The sequence below is a fragment of the Cupressus sempervirens genome, chromosome 1 (assembly GCF_028749045.1).
Source record: "Cupressus sempervirens isolate cs-2001-9-10 chromosome 1, ASM2874904v1, whole genome shotgun sequence".
NCBI classification, from domain to species: domain Eukaryota; kingdom Viridiplantae; phylum Streptophyta; class Pinopsida; order Cupressales; family Cupressaceae; genus Cupressus; species Cupressus sempervirens.
In genome coordinates, this window is record NC_143118.1 from 663,412,018 (window position 1) to 663,434,248 (window position 22,231).

General features: G+C 37.8%; 1 protein-coding gene across 1 annotated transcript in view; it reads right to left on the reverse strand.

The window, feature by feature from the left end:
* LOC149579634 (uncharacterized) overlaps positions 1-22,231 on the reverse strand; it is a 63,539-nt gene that overhangs the window by 21,189 nt on the left and 20,119 nt on the right. The window contains exons 12-13 of the mRNA XM_089802355.1: positions 11,863-12,026; positions 11,599-11,716 (exon numbers count right to left, since the gene is read on the reverse strand). Coding sequence (XP_089658481.1) covers positions 11,599-11,716; positions 11,863-12,026 — 282 coding nt within the window. The remainder of the gene's footprint in view (positions 1-11,598; positions 11,717-11,862; positions 12,027-22,231) is intronic.

Genomic DNA, 22,231 nt, shown 5'->3' on the forward strand with positions numbered 1-22,231 from the left:
CTAAGCTTCCTCTCTCTGGTGTCCAGAATAGCCTCGGTTACTAACACAAGCTTTCCCTCCTCATCCAAAGGGGGTAAATTTGCAGAAGGCACTACACTCTGACCGATGGCTTTCTTAAGCCTAGACACATGAAACACATTGTGCACTCGATTGCCCTCTGGAAGCTCAAGCTCATAGGCGACTTTGCCCACTTTGCGAATCACCCTGTAGGGACCATAAAATCTAGGTTTCAACTTTTCAGCTCCGCTCTTCTTGAGCGATGACTGTCTATATGGTTGTAGCCTCAAGTAAACCATATCCCCTACCTCGAAGCTATGCTCTATTCGGTGCTGATCAGCATACAATTTTTGTTGATTCTAGGCCTGTTGTATATTCTCTTTGAGCACTTTTAGGATGTCCTGACTATCCTGCAATAAGTTTTTGGCATTGGGCACTCTACTGTCCCCCAAAACTAAATCCATGAAGCTAGGTGCTTCATAACCATAGAGTGCCATAAAAGGAGTCATCTTGATGGACATATGATAAGTGGTGTTATAACAATACTCTCCCATATGCAACCATCTGATCCAAGCCTTTTGTTGTGTAGTTACATAGTTCCTCAAATATCCTTCCGCCCATTTATTCACAATCTCTGTTTGCCCATCTGTTTGCGGATGATAACTAGTGCTAGGTGTAAGATCTGTACCACACAACCTAAACAACTCTTGCCAAAAAAACTCATAAACTTACTATCCCGGTCGCTGACAATGAATCTGGGCAGCCCATGTAACCTAAATATCTCTCTAAAGAAAAGATCTGCCACCTGTGTTGCTGTGTAAGTGGATGGAATAGCAAAGAAGTGAGCAAACTTCGTCAAGCGGTCCACCACCACATAGATGCAATCCCTTCCCTGTACTCGTGGTAAACCAGTGATGAAGTCCATCGAAATACTTTCCCATTTCCTATCAGGAATGGGCAAGGGTTGTAATAAACCTACAGGAAATGTGTGCTCTCCCTTATTCTGTTGACAAACCACACACTCCCTGACATACCTCTGAACATCATCCTTGAGCCCTTTCCATGAAAACCGCTCTCGGATCTGCCTGTAGGTCTTGAAGACCCCCGGATATCCAGCTGTGGGTGCATCATGAAATGCCTTCAGTATCGCCTCTCTCAAATGTGATGATGGAATCAAATAAACCCTGTCCTGAACTCTGATCAATCCATCTATCACCTCATAGCGATCATCCTGTATGGTACCTGAAATCAATCCAGAAGCCCAAGCATCTCCGACATACTCTGCTATAATCCGATCTCTCCAATCTCCTGAAATCTCTGCCAGAGCACATAAGTGAGGTCTCCAAGATAAGGCATCAGCCACCACATTTTTCTTACCTTTGACAAACTCTATGTCAAAGTCATAAGCCTGCAATTTAGTCACCTATTTTTGTTGCCGGTCATTAAGATCACGCTGGCTCATGAAGTATTTAATACTGTTGTGATCAGTCTTGATCACAAAACATCCACCTACCAAATATGATCGAAATTTGGCCAATGCATGCATTATGGCCAACATCTCCCGGTCATAGATAGAATAACTTTTCTCAACTCCCCGGAGCTTCCTACTCTCGAATGCAATGGGATGCTTCTCCTGCATCAATACTACTCCAATCCCATCACCTAATGCATCACAATGAAGCTCAAAAGGCTTCGTGAAATCCGGTAGAGCTAGAACTGGACATGAAGACATTACCTGCTTGAAATACTCAAAACACCTCTGTGCTGCCCCTGTCCACACGAAGGATCCTTTCCTGGTAAGATCTGTCAAGGGTGTAGCAATCTGTGAGAATCCCTTAACAAACCTCCTATAAAAACCACATAAACCAAAGAATCCCTTAAGCTGTGTAAGGTTTGTGGGAGTAGGCCATTCTACAATAGCTCTAATCTTTTCGGGATCAATCCGAATGCCATTTGCACTAATGATATGCCCAAGGTAAAGGAGCTCAGTCATGCCAAACTCACATTTAGATTCCTTGGCATACAATGACTCTCTCTCCAGAATAGATAACACCTCCTCCAGATGATGTAAGTGCTCCTCCCAGGTCTTACTGAAGACCAAGATGTCATCAAAGAAGATCAAGACAAATCTCCTCATCTGCTTCCTGAATACCTGGTTCATACAACTTTGAAATGTAGCAGGTGCATTGGTTAGACCAAATGGCATAACCATGAACTCAAAGTGGCCATAGTGACATCGGAAGGCTGTTTTCTCAATGTCCTTTGCTCTCATCCTGATCTGATGGTATCCGGATCGCAAATCAATTTTGGTGAAGAAGCATGCCCCATGCAACTCATCAATCAGCTCATCAATCCTAGGAATGGGATACCTGTTTTTAATTGTTTTCTTATTCAATGCCCTGTAATCGATGCACATGCGCATCGTCCCATCCTTCTTCTTTACCAATACTACTGCTGAAGCAAAGGGGCTCTTACTGGGCCTGATATGCCCCATCTCCAACAATTCCTTATTCGCCTTCTCTATCTCATCCTTGTGTTTCTTAGGATGACGATAGGGAGTAATCATAACTGGTTTGGCTCCCTCCTCGAGCTCAATAACATGTTCCATCCCTCTGTCAGGAGGAACCCCATGAGGAATATCGCTAAATACTTTAGCGTGTCTATCAAGTATCTTCTGGATATTTGGTGGATGACTCTTTTCTTGTGGCTCTGGTGAAGTTGGCATAATGTAGCATTCTGCCGCCCACTCTATGTCCTCATGACGAAAAAGTCTCTGCATTCTCCTCAAGGACACTACTCTGCAACCTCCATCTGAAAGTCCTCTAAGTACCACAGTTCTACCCTCATGCTGGAATCTCATCTCCAATTTCGCTAGATTGAGTGTGAACTCAACCAGTGAAGCCATCCATGTCATGCCGAGGATGACATCATAATCTCCCATGTCCACAACATAGAACTCATCCTCCAACTCGTAGCCATCTCCAAACCTGATGCGAAGATTAGATATCTTCAGAGTGCATAATAACTTATCACTGTTAGCCACCATGACTCTAAACCCATCATGCTCCTCTGTCTGTAACCCTCTCCTGGCTACCAACTGTGCATCTATGAAGTTATGTGTAGCCCCAGTGTCAATAAGAGATCACTTTCTGCCCCTGGATAGTACCCCTGACCTTAAATGTGATTGCCTTTTGGGCCCCTGTCAAGCGTGCCAACGATCTATCATCCTTAGCAATGTTGCTCTCCTCTATAGTGTTACCCTCATCTGAATCGGAGTGCTGATCCTCCCCTTCTGACTCTGACTCTTCTGCTGAAAAATACTCCATTTGATTTGCCTTAGCCTTGAGAGAACATTTATGAGATAAGTCCCAAGGCTCTCTACAATGGAAGCACAGCTTCTTCTTTCGAAGTTCATTCAAGGTTTCATCGTCTAGTCCTTTTGATCCTTCTTTGGGTTTTCTATACTCTTTCTGAAACGATTTTTTGTCTTTGTATACCGAAGGGGCTAAATCTCGTGTCTTTTTAGTTGCTTCAGCTAAGGTGAGTGGATCACGTCCCTTCACCCAACCTCGTAATGGATCAGCAAGACCATCACAAAATAACACCACCAATCTCCTAGGAGAGATATCAGTAACAAGTATAGACAAGCGTTGAAACTCGGCTATGTAAGCATCCACAGAACCTGACTGTTTTAACTGTGCTAGCTCCTTGAAATGTAACTCGGGATCCTTAGTGTCAAATCTCCCAATCAATGTTTCGGTGAATTCCTCATAGGATGTAATCTGATTATGCCCCAAAGTCACCATGCCATGATGCCACCATTCATGTGCAACGTCATCCAAGTGCATAGCCGCATACTTGATAGCCTCCTCCTCAGGCATAGGATTTAGCTGCAAGTATGTATCTACCTTCTGCACCCAAGCTCGTGCAGTCATCTTCCCTGAAGCATCAGAATAAGGTAAAGAAAGTTTTCCAACTTTCTTCCTCAGCTCAAAGTTTTGATTCCTCCCTCCTGCTTTAGGCATGTGTCTCATCCTCAAGTCCATATAATCTCTAAGAGAAATATCCGCCTGAAACTCCGATCCACTAGCCTCCCAGTCCCTCCTGAACTGATCCTGTAACTCGGTAATCTGCGGTTCGTTTACTGGTTGAACCGGATCTCTGAGTGGGAAAGTAGGTAGAAGAGGTCTCGAGCTCGCAATCCGTGCTGGGCGTGCAACGTGTCTAAAGTTATCAGCCTCATTCCCATTGTTGTCGTGTCCATTATTACCATTAATGTTATTCTCAAGACCATTGTTGTTTCCTTGGCCTCCATGGTTATTGTTCCCCCGTTGTTATTGTTTCCCTCGTTGTTATTGTTTCTGTTGTTGGCATCACCTGGATTAATATTGACACCCATCTGTCTAGCCATGAGCTGCAACATCATGTCCATTCGCCTATTCTGCTCTTACTGCATACGCTGCCCCTGCTCTAATGTATCCAGTAACTGTCTGAACAGTACCTCCCCCTGATCTAGACCAGCATTTCCGCCTCCGCCTAATCCTGTATTCCTGTCATCCATATTATTGTCCTGATCAAAGAATATCTCCTCTGTGTCTGTATGGTTGGATTCAATGTCCACCTGTACGGATGTACTAGACTGTTTGCTTTGCAAGTCTGAAATCCTATTTTGTCTTGCTTTGGTATCGCGGAAATTATAAGACCCCTGTCGCATGCTCAAACATAAATGCTTAGCCTGTGTTTTTTACTTACTTTTTCCCTCTATCCGGCTGTTCCAAATTCCCTATAAGACCCCCACAGGATGGCAGGACTTATAGCTCTGATACCACTGTAATGGGCACCCCTGGATGTCCCAAAAAACTAAACCAATTTGCTGAAAGGAATTTTGTCAAACAGTTTGCATGCAACCTCTTATTTCTCCGTTTAATGTTTTAAACCCCTTATAACTCCGGAAATCAAACGTTTATTTGTTTGTTGTGTTTTGTGCATAGAATTGGTATCATACAACATAAACAAGAAAGAAACTTCAATAATATGCAAAGTGGAAATGAACTGCTGCTAATAAAATGTTATTTTCAGAATTCATAAAACCAAATACATGGCAGATTTAACAACTCACTAATTACTTCAGCAGTATTGACATAATACTCCAGCCCATGCTTTCGAACTTGCTGCTACAATACTTTGTCCTTCAATCAGTCCACTACCTTCGTAATACCATTCCCTCAAAGCGGCATAAGTGTCGAACAAGTAGTGAAGAAGATATGAGCAAAATACCAAATCTGCCTGTAGCCGGAAATGCAACTAAACTACCTGATAATGAAACCAATAACAAAAAATTCCAAAGGCCAAACCCCAAGGGAATGACGTCTAGAATGTTACAAGAGAGGATAGACGTCCTCAAATGCCAAGAACGGAGTTGCAACTCACACGCCAATTTCTTCTCATATTCAACCTGCCTAATGAAGCCACAAATGCTTCTTTTTATTCTATTTTTAAGGGTTCGCTCAACTCATATGGGCAATGTGGGATAAAAGATGTGTAATATATAAAACATATATTAAAATACCCCTTATGTCTCCCTTGGGTACACATCACCATAAAATAAATATTAAAATAACAATTTAATATTTTACAATTAAGTTAGACGTTACTTTAATAAAACTTCAGGCATTAAAATGTATTAGCAATCGGACTCCGAATAATGCGAGTGATAGCTCATCGGAAAGCTTTCACTGAGGAGTATCGAATCCAATCACCAAAATTGACCTGCACTGTGTCCTGCCGACTTACTAAAAATAGTAAGTATGCCTGAAACTGAGTAAATCAACTTCGTTTTGGCCCAAACTGGAAATGACTAGGCCAAAACATTTCAGGATCCCATTAAACCCTTCGTTAGCCCTCGAGACCATGTAGAACAAGGCTAACGCACACACACTTAGTCAACTGCTAAAATGGGGACATTACAAATATACACAAGAACATAATGTAGAATTCATTTTCAATAGCAACAAGAACAATAACTCACCTTCCGAATTGAAACACACTACCATAGATTAAAATATCGTTGTTTTATAGCCGATAAGTAAACTTCTTGCGAGAAGTTTCAAGCAGCAAGAAAACTCTAGTTTTTATCGCCAGATCAGGCTGCCGAGATTGTCAACTTATTGCCGTAAGAAGTCGGCGATATATCGCCAATTTCTCATGATAACTTGGTCTTTTCTCGTGGGCAACATCCAGTATAAACCTGCAACTACAAAAAACAACATTTCATTGTTTCATTTTCTATGTTTGGCATCTTGGGTGGAGGAGAAGGATTTCTAGCGATTTCCAATGGATTAGGATTGGATTCAAAGCTCTTTCCAAGCAAATCCAAATCTACAAGTAAGTTTCTCAATTATTTGTTCTTTTGAGTTATAACTTATTTTTTTCTTCCCATACTTGCATATCTTGCATCTAACTTAATATGTTTGACAGTTTTAGAGTGTAATACAAAGACCTCACAACATCTTTTTATAATTTTTTTTCTCAATAATTTCAAAACCTAAAGACTAATACATTTTTTGTTTTATTCTCAATTTTCCAGCAAATATGGCTTTCTCTACATCTAGGTCAGCTGCAGCATCTCCCAATAGTCCCGTAGCATGTCATATGCAGAGCATAATAGTGTCATATGCATGAAATGTGAAAAACAAATCCGTGGAGGCATATCTCATTTGAAGTACCACCTTGCTGATATAGAAAAGCGTGACACAAAGATTTGTGATGTGACTACGGAGGAAATAAAAAGGGAGATGATTGCTTTGCTTAGTGCCCAAGAAGAGAAGAAGTTGAAAAAGGAAAGGGCAAAGAGGGCAGCCATTTACGAATCGCAAGGTATGTGTATGTTTCCTTTTAAGAATCATTTATTATTTTCTAATCACGATTAATGATTTTGCTAAAACAATTATCATGATTCATAATGAAATGATGTGAGTTGTGGCATGTGACTAGGTATCCCAGCCACCCTTGATGAAGAAGAAGAAGCAGTTGAGGGTATTGTGGGCTCTTTTCGTGGCCCATGGATCTGCATACGGAACACACCTACCTATGGCAAGTCCTCGGGCTCAACTTCCACATCTATTGGTTCTAGTAGACCACAAATCTCTTTTATTGATGGTTATTTTGTGCATAGAAATACTTGAACTACAACAACCATCATTGGAGGATACTGGATGGAACCGTGATGTGCATGAGCAACTTGACATTCAATGTGCTGATTTTTGGTTTTTTAACAAGCTCTCCTTCAATGTTTCAGCAAGTCCATATTTTCTGAATTTTGTGACTGGTTGTACAGTAGTGGGAAAGGGCTACAAGACCTACTCCTACAACCTTAAGTGGGAGCTACTTAATACTTTTAAAGTTTTACAGTTTTACAATTTACTTGTTTTTGTTAAAAGTAATTTTTCTTAATCAAAGTTGTGTACTTAATCTATTTTTTAATTTTGTGCTCATACATTGTTGAAAGATGTTGTTTCTAGAGGTAAAGATGTGGTTCAAGAGCAAAGGTATCGTATGCCTATGGCAAGAGTTTGGCTGCACCATACTTCCAGATGGATGGACGGATGGAAGAAACCGTACCATCATCAACTTTTTAGTTTCTTGCAAGGATCAAGTAGTCTTTCTTAAATACTTGGATGCCTCGGACAAGATAAAGACAGCTAAGACTTTGGCTCGAATGCTAGAGAATGTTGTGATGGAAGTTGGGGCTGAAAATGTGGTGGAAATCATAACTGACAATGTAGTGGCATATGTGGCAACGAGTAGGATCTTACAAGAAAAGCATAACACATTCTTTTGGTCTCCTTGTGCATCACATGTTATTGACCTTCTTTTAATGGATATAGGGAAATTGGATTGGGTGAAACCGGTTGTAAAGGAAGCAAGGATGATAACAAAATATATCTACAATCACGCTTGGGTCCTTCACTTGATGAGAGACTAAACCAAAGACAAGGAGTTGGTTAGACCCGCGGTCACAAGATTTGCAACGATTTTTTAAATGTTGCAAAGTGTTGTTCGTCATATGAATCCTTTGAGGCAGATGTTTGTGTGTCCAAAATGGCTACAATCAAGTTATTCAAAGAGGGCCGACGGGTAGAGTGTTGCATGCAATTGTGTTTGACATCCAGTTTTTTCATCAAGCTACAAAAATTGTGGAGGTAACTTGGAAACTTCAAATTTTGATTTTTTTTGTAATTATTAATCAAGTCTTTCATTATTAATTTATAACCCTACCCTCTGATTAATAATTGTTTTCTACTTTTCAATTGTAGGTGGTGAAGCCCTTGGTTAGAGTTCTCCGCTTGGTAGATGGGGAACAAACCCCAATGGGGTCCCTTTATGAGGCCATGGATAGGGAAAAAGAGGCTATAAGAAATAAGTACAGCGGAGAGAGCCTAAAATTTCAGCCCTTATGAGATATTATTGATAGAGATGGAGCAATCAGCTCCACCAACCCATTCATGTAGCAGGGTATTTTCTCAAACCTTGTTACTGCGTCTCTCCATCATATGCGGATCCCAATGGAGAGGTCATGGAGGGCTTTAGTGAATCAATGCAGAGGATGGTACCTCACATTGCGGTGAGAGTCCTCATTATGGCTAAGATGGAAGTGTATCAAAATGCAACAGGCAAACTATTCTCCTCAGCCTTGGCAAAGAGGGGCAGACACGCTCAGACCCCAAGTACAATATTTGGAATTTGGAGTCGCTCACATGCATGTTAAGTAGATAAATAAGCTACAAAAACTTGTCCTCATCTTGCTTTCTAACTCTTTAATATTTATCTTGCAGATGCTTGGTGGCAAAATTGGGGTGGTAATGTCCCAACTCTTCGCATCTTATGTCAGCCTTGTAGCTCATCTAATTGTGAGCGTAATTGGAGCTTGTTTGAATCTATTCACACAAAGAAGACGAACAAGTTGGCACAAAAATGCTTAAATGACCTTGTCTTTGTGCATTATAACCTCAAGTTGCACATAAGAAAGGTAATGGCAATAGCAATTGAGCCACTTGATCTGGATGACATAGATCCTTTTGGCGATTGGACAACGCAGGAGCAGCCTTCATTGTTCACTGAGGATGAAATATATGAGTTGGAGAGAAGGCTATGGAGGAGGGTGGTTTTGCAATGGGACTAGACGACATTCAAGAGGAGGGCAGTGACAGTGAGGGCAGTGACAGTGAGCACAGTGATAGTGAGGATGAGGATAAGGATGATGAGGAGTCATTACCAAGGCCAACACCACCACAAATGACTGCTATGGCTAGAGCTGCTAGACCCCCTCCCTCTCCCATAGTTTTTACTAGAACTATTGGGATGAAGAAGAGGAAGATGTAGAGTTAGACTAGTTTCATATTGAACTTAACATTTGTATTTGCTTGTATTTTCACAAAGACAATTTGGTATTTACTATTTGTAGCTTGTTTCTGAGTTCAGAGTTTGTGACTACATCAGCATTTATATATATCTAGATAAGCTTGTTTGGTTTGTTTACTCATTTACTAACTCAATACATGTATCTACTTATTGAATTTTGTGAAAAAATGCATTTTTAATTAAATTAATGTCATTTTTTAAATTCCCGATATTTTCCCAAGAAGTTGCCGACTTCTCTCTGATATTTGCCAAGAAATATTGGAGAGAAATTGGCAACATCTCCGGAAAATATAATATAAAAAGGTCCTCTATACAATTTTGATCATGATATAGGTTTGTTACAGTAAGACAGTATCTTGATGCAACTTCCAATATTCATCGTATCTTCCACAAAGGACCCAAATCAACCAAGCACTGATGTATTACTAGAAAATGACATAAGGATGCATGTTCTAACTTTGCCAGCACCTTGCAAATAGTCTGCTATATAATTTTGAGCATGTAGCATGACTGTAACAACAATATAAATTCTATGATTCTTAACATACTATTGTCAAATATTAATCAGAAGGCCCCAAATAGCAGGAACTAACTACCAAATAGTAATAGCCACATTAGGGTGAACTTGGAAGGAGGGGCCCACTTTAAAATTAAAAAAGAAAATATTTTATAGGTGTTGATGTTGCCTATAAAATTGGGGATGCCCATAGGTCCCAAGGACTTCCAAGGCATCGCCAATCGTCCCCGGGATGTAGGGACGTCCCCAAAAGAATTTACTCAAGTCCCCAAGTTTGTGGAACATTTCCTAGGAATTTTTAGAAAAGGGGGATGAGGTGGGGATGTCCCCTAGCCGTCCAAGTCCCCAAAATGTTTCTAGGATAAGGATGGGGGTTCTCAGGACGGGGACATGTCCTTGGGTAACATAGGTTAAAATCAATTTTGATGGAGCCGCTAGAGAATTCTAGCCCATTTGGATAAGGGTGTGTGGCTAGAAACATCAATGGAGATATCAGGGCAATGGACTGAAATAGATGATAGGGGAGTTCCAATAATGATGCTAAGATCCAGGCAACACTTCAAGGAGTAAAACTTGCTTAGAAACTACAGGTATTTCTCCAAAAGATTGTATTTCTCCTTCACACAACAATGAGAGTGGTGATACTAAGTCTTTGACTTCCCTTTACTCCTCTCTAGCTCTGTAATGATAGAAAATGGATCGGTTTTCGTGGAACAGTGATAAACAACCTGACACAACTATTTGATTAGTCAATCGTTCTCATAGGAAACAAAATTGATCTCCATATATACCCTAACAACTACTAGTAAAGAAATCCAAGTGATAAACACTTTCCATATGGACATGAACTACAATAACTCCATCCTGAGGCAAACATGCCTAGCTAGAAAGAAAACAGCCCGCAAAAAGATGTTTTCTGCCGTAAGACCACTAAAGCACATAAAGAGCAAAAAACATGACCCTAAGGCAACAAACAACCTTGCATTACCATTTGATATCCAAATGTCCTCCTAGGAAACCCTATCAATCTCCATATCAGCCCTAACAACTACCAACAAAGAAACCCAAGTGATTGACACTCGTCATAGAAAAGTAAGTGGTTGACACTCACCGTATAAAATTTCACTTACCATACCAAAAGAAATTTTTTGCCCTACCACCACTAAGAATGAGGAGTAGTTACCAACAAAGAAACCCAAGTGATTGACACTCACCATATAAAATTTAACCACCATAGCTCTATGGTGAGGCAAACATGCGTGATTTGAAGGAAAACAACCCACCAAAAGATGTTTTCTGCCCTAACACCACTAAGAATGAACAGAGTAGCAAACACAACACCATAGATCTTCGTGTGCTACAACTAGGATCTCCTTCTAATGGGATTTCAAATCAATAAGCTCTACCCAAAGCGTAACCTTTCCTTTTGCAAGTGTTCAATCTACATGTAAAGCCCCTTGTATGTAAATATGGAGAAATGAATGATGATGTGCCTCCTTTAAGATTTTTTCTATGTATTTAATGTTTTCTATTCTTATTATTTATCTGCTAGAAAACAGGGTCTTTCTTGATCTCTAATAATGGAAATAAAAATGCTAATGTACTTGAGCAAGTACGAAATCTTAATAGCAACCACTTGTAGCTTGAAATATTAACAAAATTACCTCTTGTCTATTTAAAGTGTTCTCATCCCGAGCTTTTATTATTGGGACAAGCAATTCATATAAAAGATCAAAGCAATCCTTTGTCGGAGTGGCCACATCCATAATGTATGAAAGGTACCTACATATCAAAAAAATGAATTAGATGCCTAAAGCATCACTACTAGTACTAATAGGTAAACTATTTTAAATTTACATATTTAATCAAATAATTGATTAATGAACAAACTTATGCATTCAAACAAAGTGAAAGTCTTAGAAAGATACCTCAACTTAGTGTATGAGTCCGATACTCCATAATATGAAGCAAACTCTATCAGCAACCACTTCCATGGTCCATGCAGACGTAGGTTTCTTGGCTGAAAACTTTGCATCCGCATTGCAGCTTCAAGTACCAAGTCATATGCTAAGGTTTCTCCAACAGGACCACACTTCAACCAATGACAAATATAAAAGTATCAATAAAAACGTGAGTTATTTCTTAGTTATTGATGACAATGAATTATTTTTTAAATGAGGGTTTTCATGGGTATTTTTTTAGTATAATGCTAATTTTTGTGGTATGTGACCCATTTCAAATGCCATATAAATTCAAAAGTTGAATTTTATATTGAGAAAGACATTTTATGCAATAGAAAACTACTGAACTTCATATTTGATTTTCTACTTCCTTTTTCTTCTGAAATCTCATTAAAAGCTAATTAAATAAATTCAATTCAAGTGAAGATTCAATTCTACTAGTAAGAACATCATCCTTCCAACATCAAAGACAATCCGACAAGAAAGTTTCCTTGAATTACCAAAATATAAGATTTATAGCAACAAATTGAAGATGGAGGAATGCAATGTTCTAGTTCATTTTTCATCCTTGTGAAACCTCATTTAAAGCTAGTTACATTAATTCCATTCAAATGAAGTTTCAATTCTACTTCTAAGATGATCAAATGTTCAAATTAAAGATGGATCAACCTAATTTTGTCCGCACCAATTTCCATGTAATAAAAAAACATTTGATAGTATTCTTCTATAGATACAAAAACAAACTATGTCAATCCACTATTAAAATAATGTTTTATTATTTATTTAATGCTCAATAATGTACTTTATTGTAAATTTAGGTGAAAGATCGCATTTAATCTTATCTTATGCTTATTTTGTAAATAGTGGATACTTCTTTCTTGAGTCGTCTTTGCTCATTGTTAATACATCAATAACTTACCAATTACTTGTGTAATATGGTATTAGAGCCATAGTATTTTTTTGAAAAAAAATTCAACTAAGAACTTGCAAAGACTTTTTAAAGATCTTTTGAAAAAAATCTGTTTTTTGTTATTGGTTTGTTAAAAGGTATTTTTGTTTGCTGAAAATATTCAATCCTAACTAGGGTTTCTTTATTTGTCAAGGCTATTTTTTTTCTACAAATCATGTCTATTGGAGCGTCAGTTTCAGTACGCAACTCACATTGTTTCTAAGGGTGCCTTTTTTTTGGATGGAAATGCAAGTCGCATGTCATTTTTGAGTTGCAAAAAGAAACATACATTTCAAAGTGACATTCTTCTAGCCTACGATTTGTCTTATGCCTAGCGTTCTTCTCTTGGCATTGTTTTTATGTTCTTCCACGTGATTCCTCTACAACTAGCTTGGAAAAACAATCACCATTACTCATCTTCACAAAGGTTTGAAAAGAAAATGAGTCTCTTTTTTTTTCAGCTCTAAATCCACCATTTGCAACTTCATTCAAAGTCGTCTCTACGAATGACAACAGTCATTTTTCTCCAACTTCTCTTTTTGCAACTTGTCTGCAATTTTTTTGGGCTTTCTTGGTAACTGGCTAGGATTTCATTCAAAACTCTCTATTTTCATGTTGGTTTTAAAAAGTAGTTGTAAATTCGAAACTAGGTTGGTCTCAAAAAAATTTGAGTAGCTCATTTTCTATGACTTATTTTTTGTGTCGAGGAGTTCTCATTTCAATTTCAAATACTTTATGGGTTTTTCTAAGATCTCTTCTAGGTCTTTGTTAGATTTTTGGGGTCTTTAGACATTTTTGTCTTGAAATTTGTGCCTTGATTTTTTTGCCAGCAATATTGAAACCTATACCTGTCTCAATGCATTAGAATTTTGGGCAATCACCACCTTCATAGTCTCTTGTTTTTTGTGTTTCGAAAAACATGAAGATGGCTTCATTGACCAACATCATGTTGAAAGGTCAGTGTTTCAATGGCAGAAACTACAACCACTTGGAAGTAGCAAATGATGGCCATTTTTTAATATCATTGCCTTGATAAGACAATACCTATCTCAATGTATTAGAATTTTGAGCAATCACCATCTTCATAGTCTCTTGTTTTTTTTGTTTCGAAAAACATGAAGATGGCTCCATTGACCAACATCATGTTGAAAGGTCAATGTGCAAAAACTACAACCACTTGGAAGTAGCAAATGATGGCCATTTTTAAATATTGTTGCCTTGATAAGATCGCCTTGGGCATCCTTCAGCGTCCAACTACAACGGATCCAAATCAGACAAAGTTTGATGAGCATAATCATAAAGTCGTCATTCTCATTAAATGTTATGTTATAGCTGACCAACTTCCACAGGTTCCTTGTAGAAAATCAAATGTTGAGATTGCTGAGATTCAGGAGCCCCAAAGGTCTTGCATAAAACCTCTATATCAAAGTCATGCATTCTTTTTAAGGAATAAACTTTTCTCCATCATGATGGATGAGAGATCATCCTTACAAGAACATTTGACGAAGATTAAGGACATCCATGATTAGTTGGAGGCAATTGGTCAATAGGTAAAGGAAGAAGACATAGTTGTCAGAGGTCTAATGGACATTTTGTTGAAACTCTCAACATTACTTCCACAAATGTTGATCTGAAGTTTCCAAACCTCTATACCAAGCTTTTGCAAGTTCACTATTGGAAACAACAATTTGGTAGTGGTTCTTCCTCATCTTCTACAAAGAAATATTTTATAGTACACTCTCAGCCAAAAAACAAAACGAAAGGTCATCCTTTGCAAGAGAAAGGCTCAAGTCAACCTCCGGGCAATTACTGTCAAAAACATGGTCACATGAAGAAGGATTGTCATCAACGATTAGCTTATGAACAGAAGAAGCAGGGAGGATCTTAGAAAAAATCACACGTTGAAGGAATCTGCCTGGATGGCTAAAAGATCTATAAATCATGTGAAGCCTTTCGCCTGGTACATTGCTTCAGGTGATTCGTGTCACTTTACTCATTGATGTGACTGGTTTAAAGACTTCTCTCGCTTTACTAACTCAATTGTTTTTGGAGGAGATGAATACACAATGTCGGTAAGGGCGGTGTTCAAGTACATTCTAAGATCTCATATTCCTCAATGTGTATGTTCTTGGCATGGAACTAAATCCTCTCTTAGTCAGCCAAATCATGTGGAATTCTCCTCACCTGGATGTTGTATTCAATTCACACATGTGTTTGATTGTTGATCAGGAGACTCGCACTATTGTATTTGTTGGCATTGAGGATCATGGTCTTCTTCAACTTGTGGATACTGATTATTCTTCGAATTTAGCCATGGCCGCTAGAACTTCTTCCATTGCCAGTCTTTGGCATCAACAATATGGGCACTTAAATGTGTACTTTCTCTTTCAGTTGGCTCGAGAGGGACTTGTAGTTGGTTTACCTGAGATCTAGACTCAGCATCATGGTGCTTGTTGAGCTTGTCAAAATGGGAACCAAAAGAAGACACCGTTCACAAATGGTGACTCATGGCCATATTTGTGGGGCAATGCATACACCTTTTGTTACTAGTTGTAGGTATTTCTTTCTTTTTGTATTCAATTTCAATTGTAAAATGTGGGTGTACTTTCCTAGACAAAAATTAGGTTCATTTATTGTATTTCAAAAGTTTAAGGCCTTGGTAGAAAAAGATTCTAGTTGTAGTATAATCATTCTTAGGTCAAATAATGAGGGGGAACTTTGTTCTATTGCATTCTCCAACTTATGTCATACACATGGTATAAAATGTTAGTTAACCACATCCCACACTCCTCAGCAAATTAGTGTTGTAGAATGGCACAATCGTACTATTGTTGAGATGGCCCATTCCATGTTACAAAACCCAAGTGTTGTTCTTAGAAAGACCATAGTACTCAACATAGCTTTTTCCCATTTAGGCATCCCTTTTTCCTCTGAATAAGTTTGGCGCTCAAAAACACTCTAGATGTTGTCCATAAAATCAAAATTTAACCACAAATCTAGCATCGGAATTATGTTGATTCTTATATTTTAAGGTTCTATTATGTATAAGTACATGCTTTATCCATGTTTTCGTATAAATATTTTAAATTTTTGTATATATTTTAATTTTCTCTATTCTTTATAGTCGTCACCATTTTAATTTTCCCTATTGTTTTACTACTTCACTTTATAGACCTATTTGGAGATAATAGGTTTCTTCCTTGGCATGAGATTTAACAAAACCGAAGTGTTGTTCTTGAAAACCATGATACTCAACATAGATTCTTCCCATTGAGGCATCCCTTTTTCCTCTAAATAAATTTGGGGCTAAAAAACACTCTAGATGGTGTCCATAAAATCAAAGTTCAATACATTCTTTCTCTTGCCTCTAGATGATCTACCCTCAACAAGCTCACTGTCCCACACATCACTATTGAGCTTTTCCCACGACCTAGACTAGAGAATAGAACCATCGTTTTTCCAAATTGGGATAATTATCATGAGTTAGGTTGCTTGGAATGAAGTCTAGACATGACATTGTACAATGCCTGGAATGAAGTAACCTAGATGTTGATGCTTATTATCCCGACAACAATTAGGGGGTACAATGTCATGTCTAGGAGATTACACTAGTCCGAATTCAAAATCATTAGAATCCCTCCCTTTAGGTCTCACTTTCCTCATCAACAGCCATCTCTACTGAATGTGAGATGATTAGTGTCCACATCATTCTGTTTGTAAGCTTTATGATTGTTGCTCTATCATGTTAGCATCAAATTCTGACTTTAGGGATCCAACTTAGTTCTCATTGCATCTAAAATCCAAACATATTTTGTCCATCCAAAAACCTTTAGGTGGCTAATATTTGGTTTCCTCTGAGACCGTGCTTCCTTTGGGGCCTTGATGACCAATTTAGAAGGTATATTGCAATATACATAGACACTACCAAATATATCTCTGGAACATTTCTACAGCTCCAACATCACTCTATTGAGGGGTGTAGGATGAGGTAGCAAAAAAATCAATGAATTCATTGGAACTATATTCCCCTAAATGGTCTGACCTAGGAGCAATTATTCGACATCCTAAATCCTTTTCAACTAATTCTTTTAACTTGTAGAATTCATCAAACATGTCTACTTTTAAATAGAAGAATACCTAGTGCATGTGGACTAATCCAATATTTGTAGGTGCACAAACATCTGCATGACAAGTTGCAAGACTTTGGATGCTCTCTTTCAGATGTTTGATATTTGGTTTCCTCCACTACAATATGCACAACCTCTACTAGATATTTCTTAAGAACATTTATGTGATCCAACATAAACAAGACCATCTTCATAATTGTATGATTTCTCCTGTCAACAACAACATTCTACTAAGTGGTGTAACATGGGGAGCATAAAATCAAAGAATTGATTGGAATAAAATTCCCCCCAATAATCTAACATAAGAGTAATGAGTTATCTTGACTCCTTTTTAACTAACGTTTTAAACTTCTCGGATTCATCAAATATATTTGATTTGCATTTAGGACAAACATACATTTTCCTACTAAGATCATCTATAAACAGAAGAAAACATCCAACATCAATGATAGGTGTTGAAGATTGAATTCTAGAAGTTTTAAAACATCACTTTAATAAGAGTTAGGATGATAGATCTATATTGTTGGGTCATATAATTGAAGGGAATCTTGTTCCAATGAGATCTCCAACTTCTATGCTTCCCTAGCCTACACTGCTAAGAACTGCCCAAAATTTCTTAGGAACATATTCTAAGAACTGGGCCATCTCTGTAATTGTTCTTGTTAGCAATGTAAGCTAGGGAAGCACAGAAGTTGGAGATCTCATTGGAAAAAAATTCACTCAAATTAAAAGAGTATAGATCTAACATCCTAACTCTTTTTCAACTATTGTTTTAAACTTCTAGAGTTCATCAAACACATCTAAATTTTCCTTTAGGAAAAACATCCATATTTTCCTACTGAAATTATCTCCAAATAGAAAAAACATATTTAGCACAAATCCATGATCTTTGAGGCCAGCTGCGATACTCTTGAACTCCTTATCAATACACAAACACTATAACACTAAAATGATATCCAAACTAAGCTCCATGCCTAGAACATAGTATACATTGCCCTTGCTGAAAATTGTATAAGTTGAGGTGTTTCTATTGTTGATGCCAAAGAGAAATAATTGAAGAACTCTTCTCAGCCCTTGAAAGCTCTTGAGACTCTCTAGTATTAACAAGGTGAAGTAATCCATGATCTTTGAAGCCAACTACAATTGTTTTCTTCAACTCCTTATCAATACAATGACACTTATGTGCAATAAACATGATATCCAACTTTAGATTTTTTCACATGATTTGTCTCACAAAGAGAAAATTGAGCTCCATGCCCAAAACATAGAATACATTGAGAAACATTAGGTTTCCTCCACCAGATCTAATCTAAACATTGCCCTTGCTGAAGACTGTATACAAACTATTGAAGATCGCTGAATTTGAGCAAGGCATGTCTTGAAATTGAGCTCCATGCCCAAAACACAGAATACGTTGATAAACATTAGGTTTCCTCCACGAGAGGTAATCTAAACGTTGCCCTTGCTGAAAATTGTATACTAACATTATTGAAGATCACTAAATTTGAGCAAGCCATGTACTCCCTAAACCAATCTCTCCGATGTGTGAAGTGTCAAGAAGATCTAAAATTAACATAGATGTTTTGACAAGATCTACTACTCTTTTGGACATAAGTGAAAAGAAAACAAACTTCTACTCAAAATGTTTTACAACATGGGGTCGAACTTCTTCTCAATATGCTTTTTAACAGGGGCCTTCTTCATATGACCAAGCTTACCACAACAATAACATGTGATAACCTTCTTGGAACTCTCCTCAAATTTTCCTAGTCTTTTTCACTTGCCTTTGCCTTTGCCTTTAGCTTTGGTAGTAAACACATGTTCCTAAGTGGTTGACTAGTTGCTACTTCATAATTTATCAAACTTTAGATCATTTATCCTTCTCCAGGAACCTATTACAGAGTTCATCATACTTTAGATCTACACTGGTTGGCATAAAATTGAAAGTTTTGATGAAGTGCTTGTAGGATAATGCTAAGCTAGTCAGTGTGATGACCATCATATCCTCTTCTATCTTGAGATCAATAGCCTCAATGTTTTTATTTTGTGTGTATTCAACCATTAGAGGGGAAAATTTATTCTCCCTTTTATAATTATTCTCCCTTTACCAAGGATCGCCCACTCATCCTAGATGGCCCAATAATTATATTATATATAACATAATAATAAATATATTATTATATAATATAATAGTTTTATAATTTATTATTCCACAATAATAACATACTAATTATATGATTATATCATCAATATAATCGCAGTTATTTTATCAAAATAATTACATTATCATAACCATTATGTTATCTATGTTGGCCTAAAGGAATCCAACAATAAGCTACAATAACATTGACACTCCATCTTAGCTAGGGAGGAATCCTTCTCAATAACTTCCCTACTGATGCAAACATCAACACTCCCTCTTACCTAGGGAGAAATCCTTCTCAATAACTACCCTCCTAATGCAAACATCAACACTCCTTCTTAGCTAGGGAGAAATCCTTCTTATCATTACATGTACATCATCTTATTGTGATAATTAACCATAATGGCTACATCCATAGTCGAAAGATATCTCCTCTTGTGATATCAACAATTACGACTTATCCATAGGTATCACTTCACTTGATATCCACCATTATGGTTAATAGATATCTCTAAATGTAATTGTATCGTCTTAAAACGGATGCACTTGCCTTTTTAAGACATTTTAGCTCACTCTCCATAATACCCTCTTCGGACCATGCATGTGCCCGTGCTCAATCCCTTTTTCTCCTCATTTCTTCCTCTTTCCATCCTGTTTCTTCTAACATCTACCTAAACTTCATGTGGCTACCTTGACCTGACCTCTGCAATCAAGTCAACCTAGGTCGACTTAGTCCTCCCAAGTTGACCTAGTCCCTGATGGTTTCGGGGCTTGTCGCCCGAAAGGCCTCTAGGGTTTAATTAGTTTTATTTCACTCTCCCATCAGCTTGTCTTGTTTTCCCACAGAAAACTCATATATAAGAAGACGTAGAGGCTTCATTTTAGTCAACCTAGGTCGACTTAGTCCTCCCAAGTTGACCTAGTCCCTGATGGTTTCGGGGCTTGTCGCCCGAAAGGCCTCTAGGGTTTAATTAGTTTTATTTCACTCTCCCATCAGCTTGTCTTGTTTTCCCACAGAAAACTCATATATAAGAAGACGTAGAGGCTTCATTTTCATATATTATATCTCATTCATCTAAGCTCTTTTGCTCAAGTCAAGATTTCTACCTTTTGCATTCAAGGAATTCAAGCATTCAAGTAAGGAAATTTCTAACATTGAGGGATCCTTTGTGAGCATTTCCTCTTCAAGATCTAGCTTATTGTTGGTCATCAAGAGAGGAGATCTACATTGAAGCATTCATTATCTTCTTCATTGATGCATGTTTACATCCATAGCACCATGATGGGATTATGCTAGATCCATTGCAAAGTACCCTATATTCCTAGCTCAAGATCTAGAATACACATACATACAAAATTGTTATTGACAAGGGTTTCAAGCAAGATGAATCCTAACATTTATCTTGTCTTTCAATCATTTACATTTACATTTCTCAATTACGGTTAATTCCTTAACCTAGGGCCTTGACCAAGGCAAGCCCTCATCAAACCCCAACTACAAAACCCTTATTTTCTATGTATATTTGCAGAATACCAGTTGAAGCTTACCGATCTGGAACCTTTTGCATTCAAGGAATTCGAGCATTCAAGCAAGGAGATTTCTAACATTAAAGGATCCTTTGTGAGCAACTCCTCTTCAAGATCTAGCTTATTGTTGGCCATCAAGGGAGAAGATCTACATTAAAGCATTCATCATCTTCTTCATTGATGCACGTTTACATTTATGGCACCATAATGGGATTATGCTAGATCCATTGCAAAGTGTGGAGATACCCTATATTCCTAGTTCAAGATATACAATACATTTACATAAAAAATCCTTATTGACAAGGGTTTCAAGCGAGGCAAATCCTAGCATATCTTGTATTTCAATCATTTATATTTACATTTCTCAATTACGGTTAATTCATTAACCTAGGGCTTGACCAAGGCAAGCCCTCATCAAACCCCAACACAAAACCCTTCTTTTTTGTGTTTCTCTGCAAGATACCTGCTGAGGCGAATCTAGAACCTCCTTCTCACAAGCTTTCTAGAGAAGTCACTTGCAAGTCACCGAATGATGTCAACCTAGTTGTAGGACACACTTTCAAGTCGACATATTCCTTCATTGTCCTTTTCCGAGGAGATTTATGGGTTTTATTCCTTTCATTTTTTTATTCCGAGATCCAATGACAATATTCAAAAATAATTTAGATCTACGAGTTTCGGAGCTTCCTCTACCCATTTCAAGGTGAGTCTTTTATATTTTATTTCCTTTCATATCTTTACCCTAAATCTATATCTTAATTGGGCTTATTGTATACACAACATCTAGATTTACTTTATTTAAGCATTTAGTTTAACTTCGCATACACATTATCCTATCAAGGGCCAAAGAGTACATTTCTTTGTATTGTATTCCTCTTTATAATTTGAATTTAGCATTGGCGTCCTTCTCCCTTTAGGTTCTAAGATAATCTAATTTGGATCATAAGTGGAATCATATTGGGAAGTTCTCTTTCCCTTTTATACATATTTGCATGGCTTAGTGGACAGGAAAAGCAGAGATCTATAGTCCTATTAAAGTGTCTCTCTTTTCCGCCCAAACTTTTTAGTGAACCCAACGTGAATACCCTCTTTCTTGAAGTTAGATATTCCTCTTTTGGCAATCTCTCTTCTTTGGCTTCGGCTTTACCTAAACATTTTGGTGAACCTGACAAGTCCCCTCTTTTTTTAATTTTTGAGTTAGATCTCTCAATCTCTCTTCTTTGGCCTCGACTTCAACTAAACATTTTGGTGAACCCAATTTGTGCCTCTTCTTTTTTGGAGTCAGATAGTTTATTTTAGGTGTTTACCTTCTTAGTGAACCCCTTTATCATAGAGTTAGATTTGACTACCTTGTATGTGGTTAGATCTCTCTTTTAATGTTTTTATTACATTTGCCTGGTTAGATCTCATTAAGTTTTTCCCATTAGGCGAAGTCGTAGATTCATGGGCTCCTTTGATCATGATTCACCTTTTCTTCCCAAGACTCATGATGATACTCACATCTTTTCTCATGATCTTAATTCTATAATGGAGCATGACTCTTCTCACTCATCCCATGATGAAGATGATGCCTTAAGAGTTCCTCCTTCA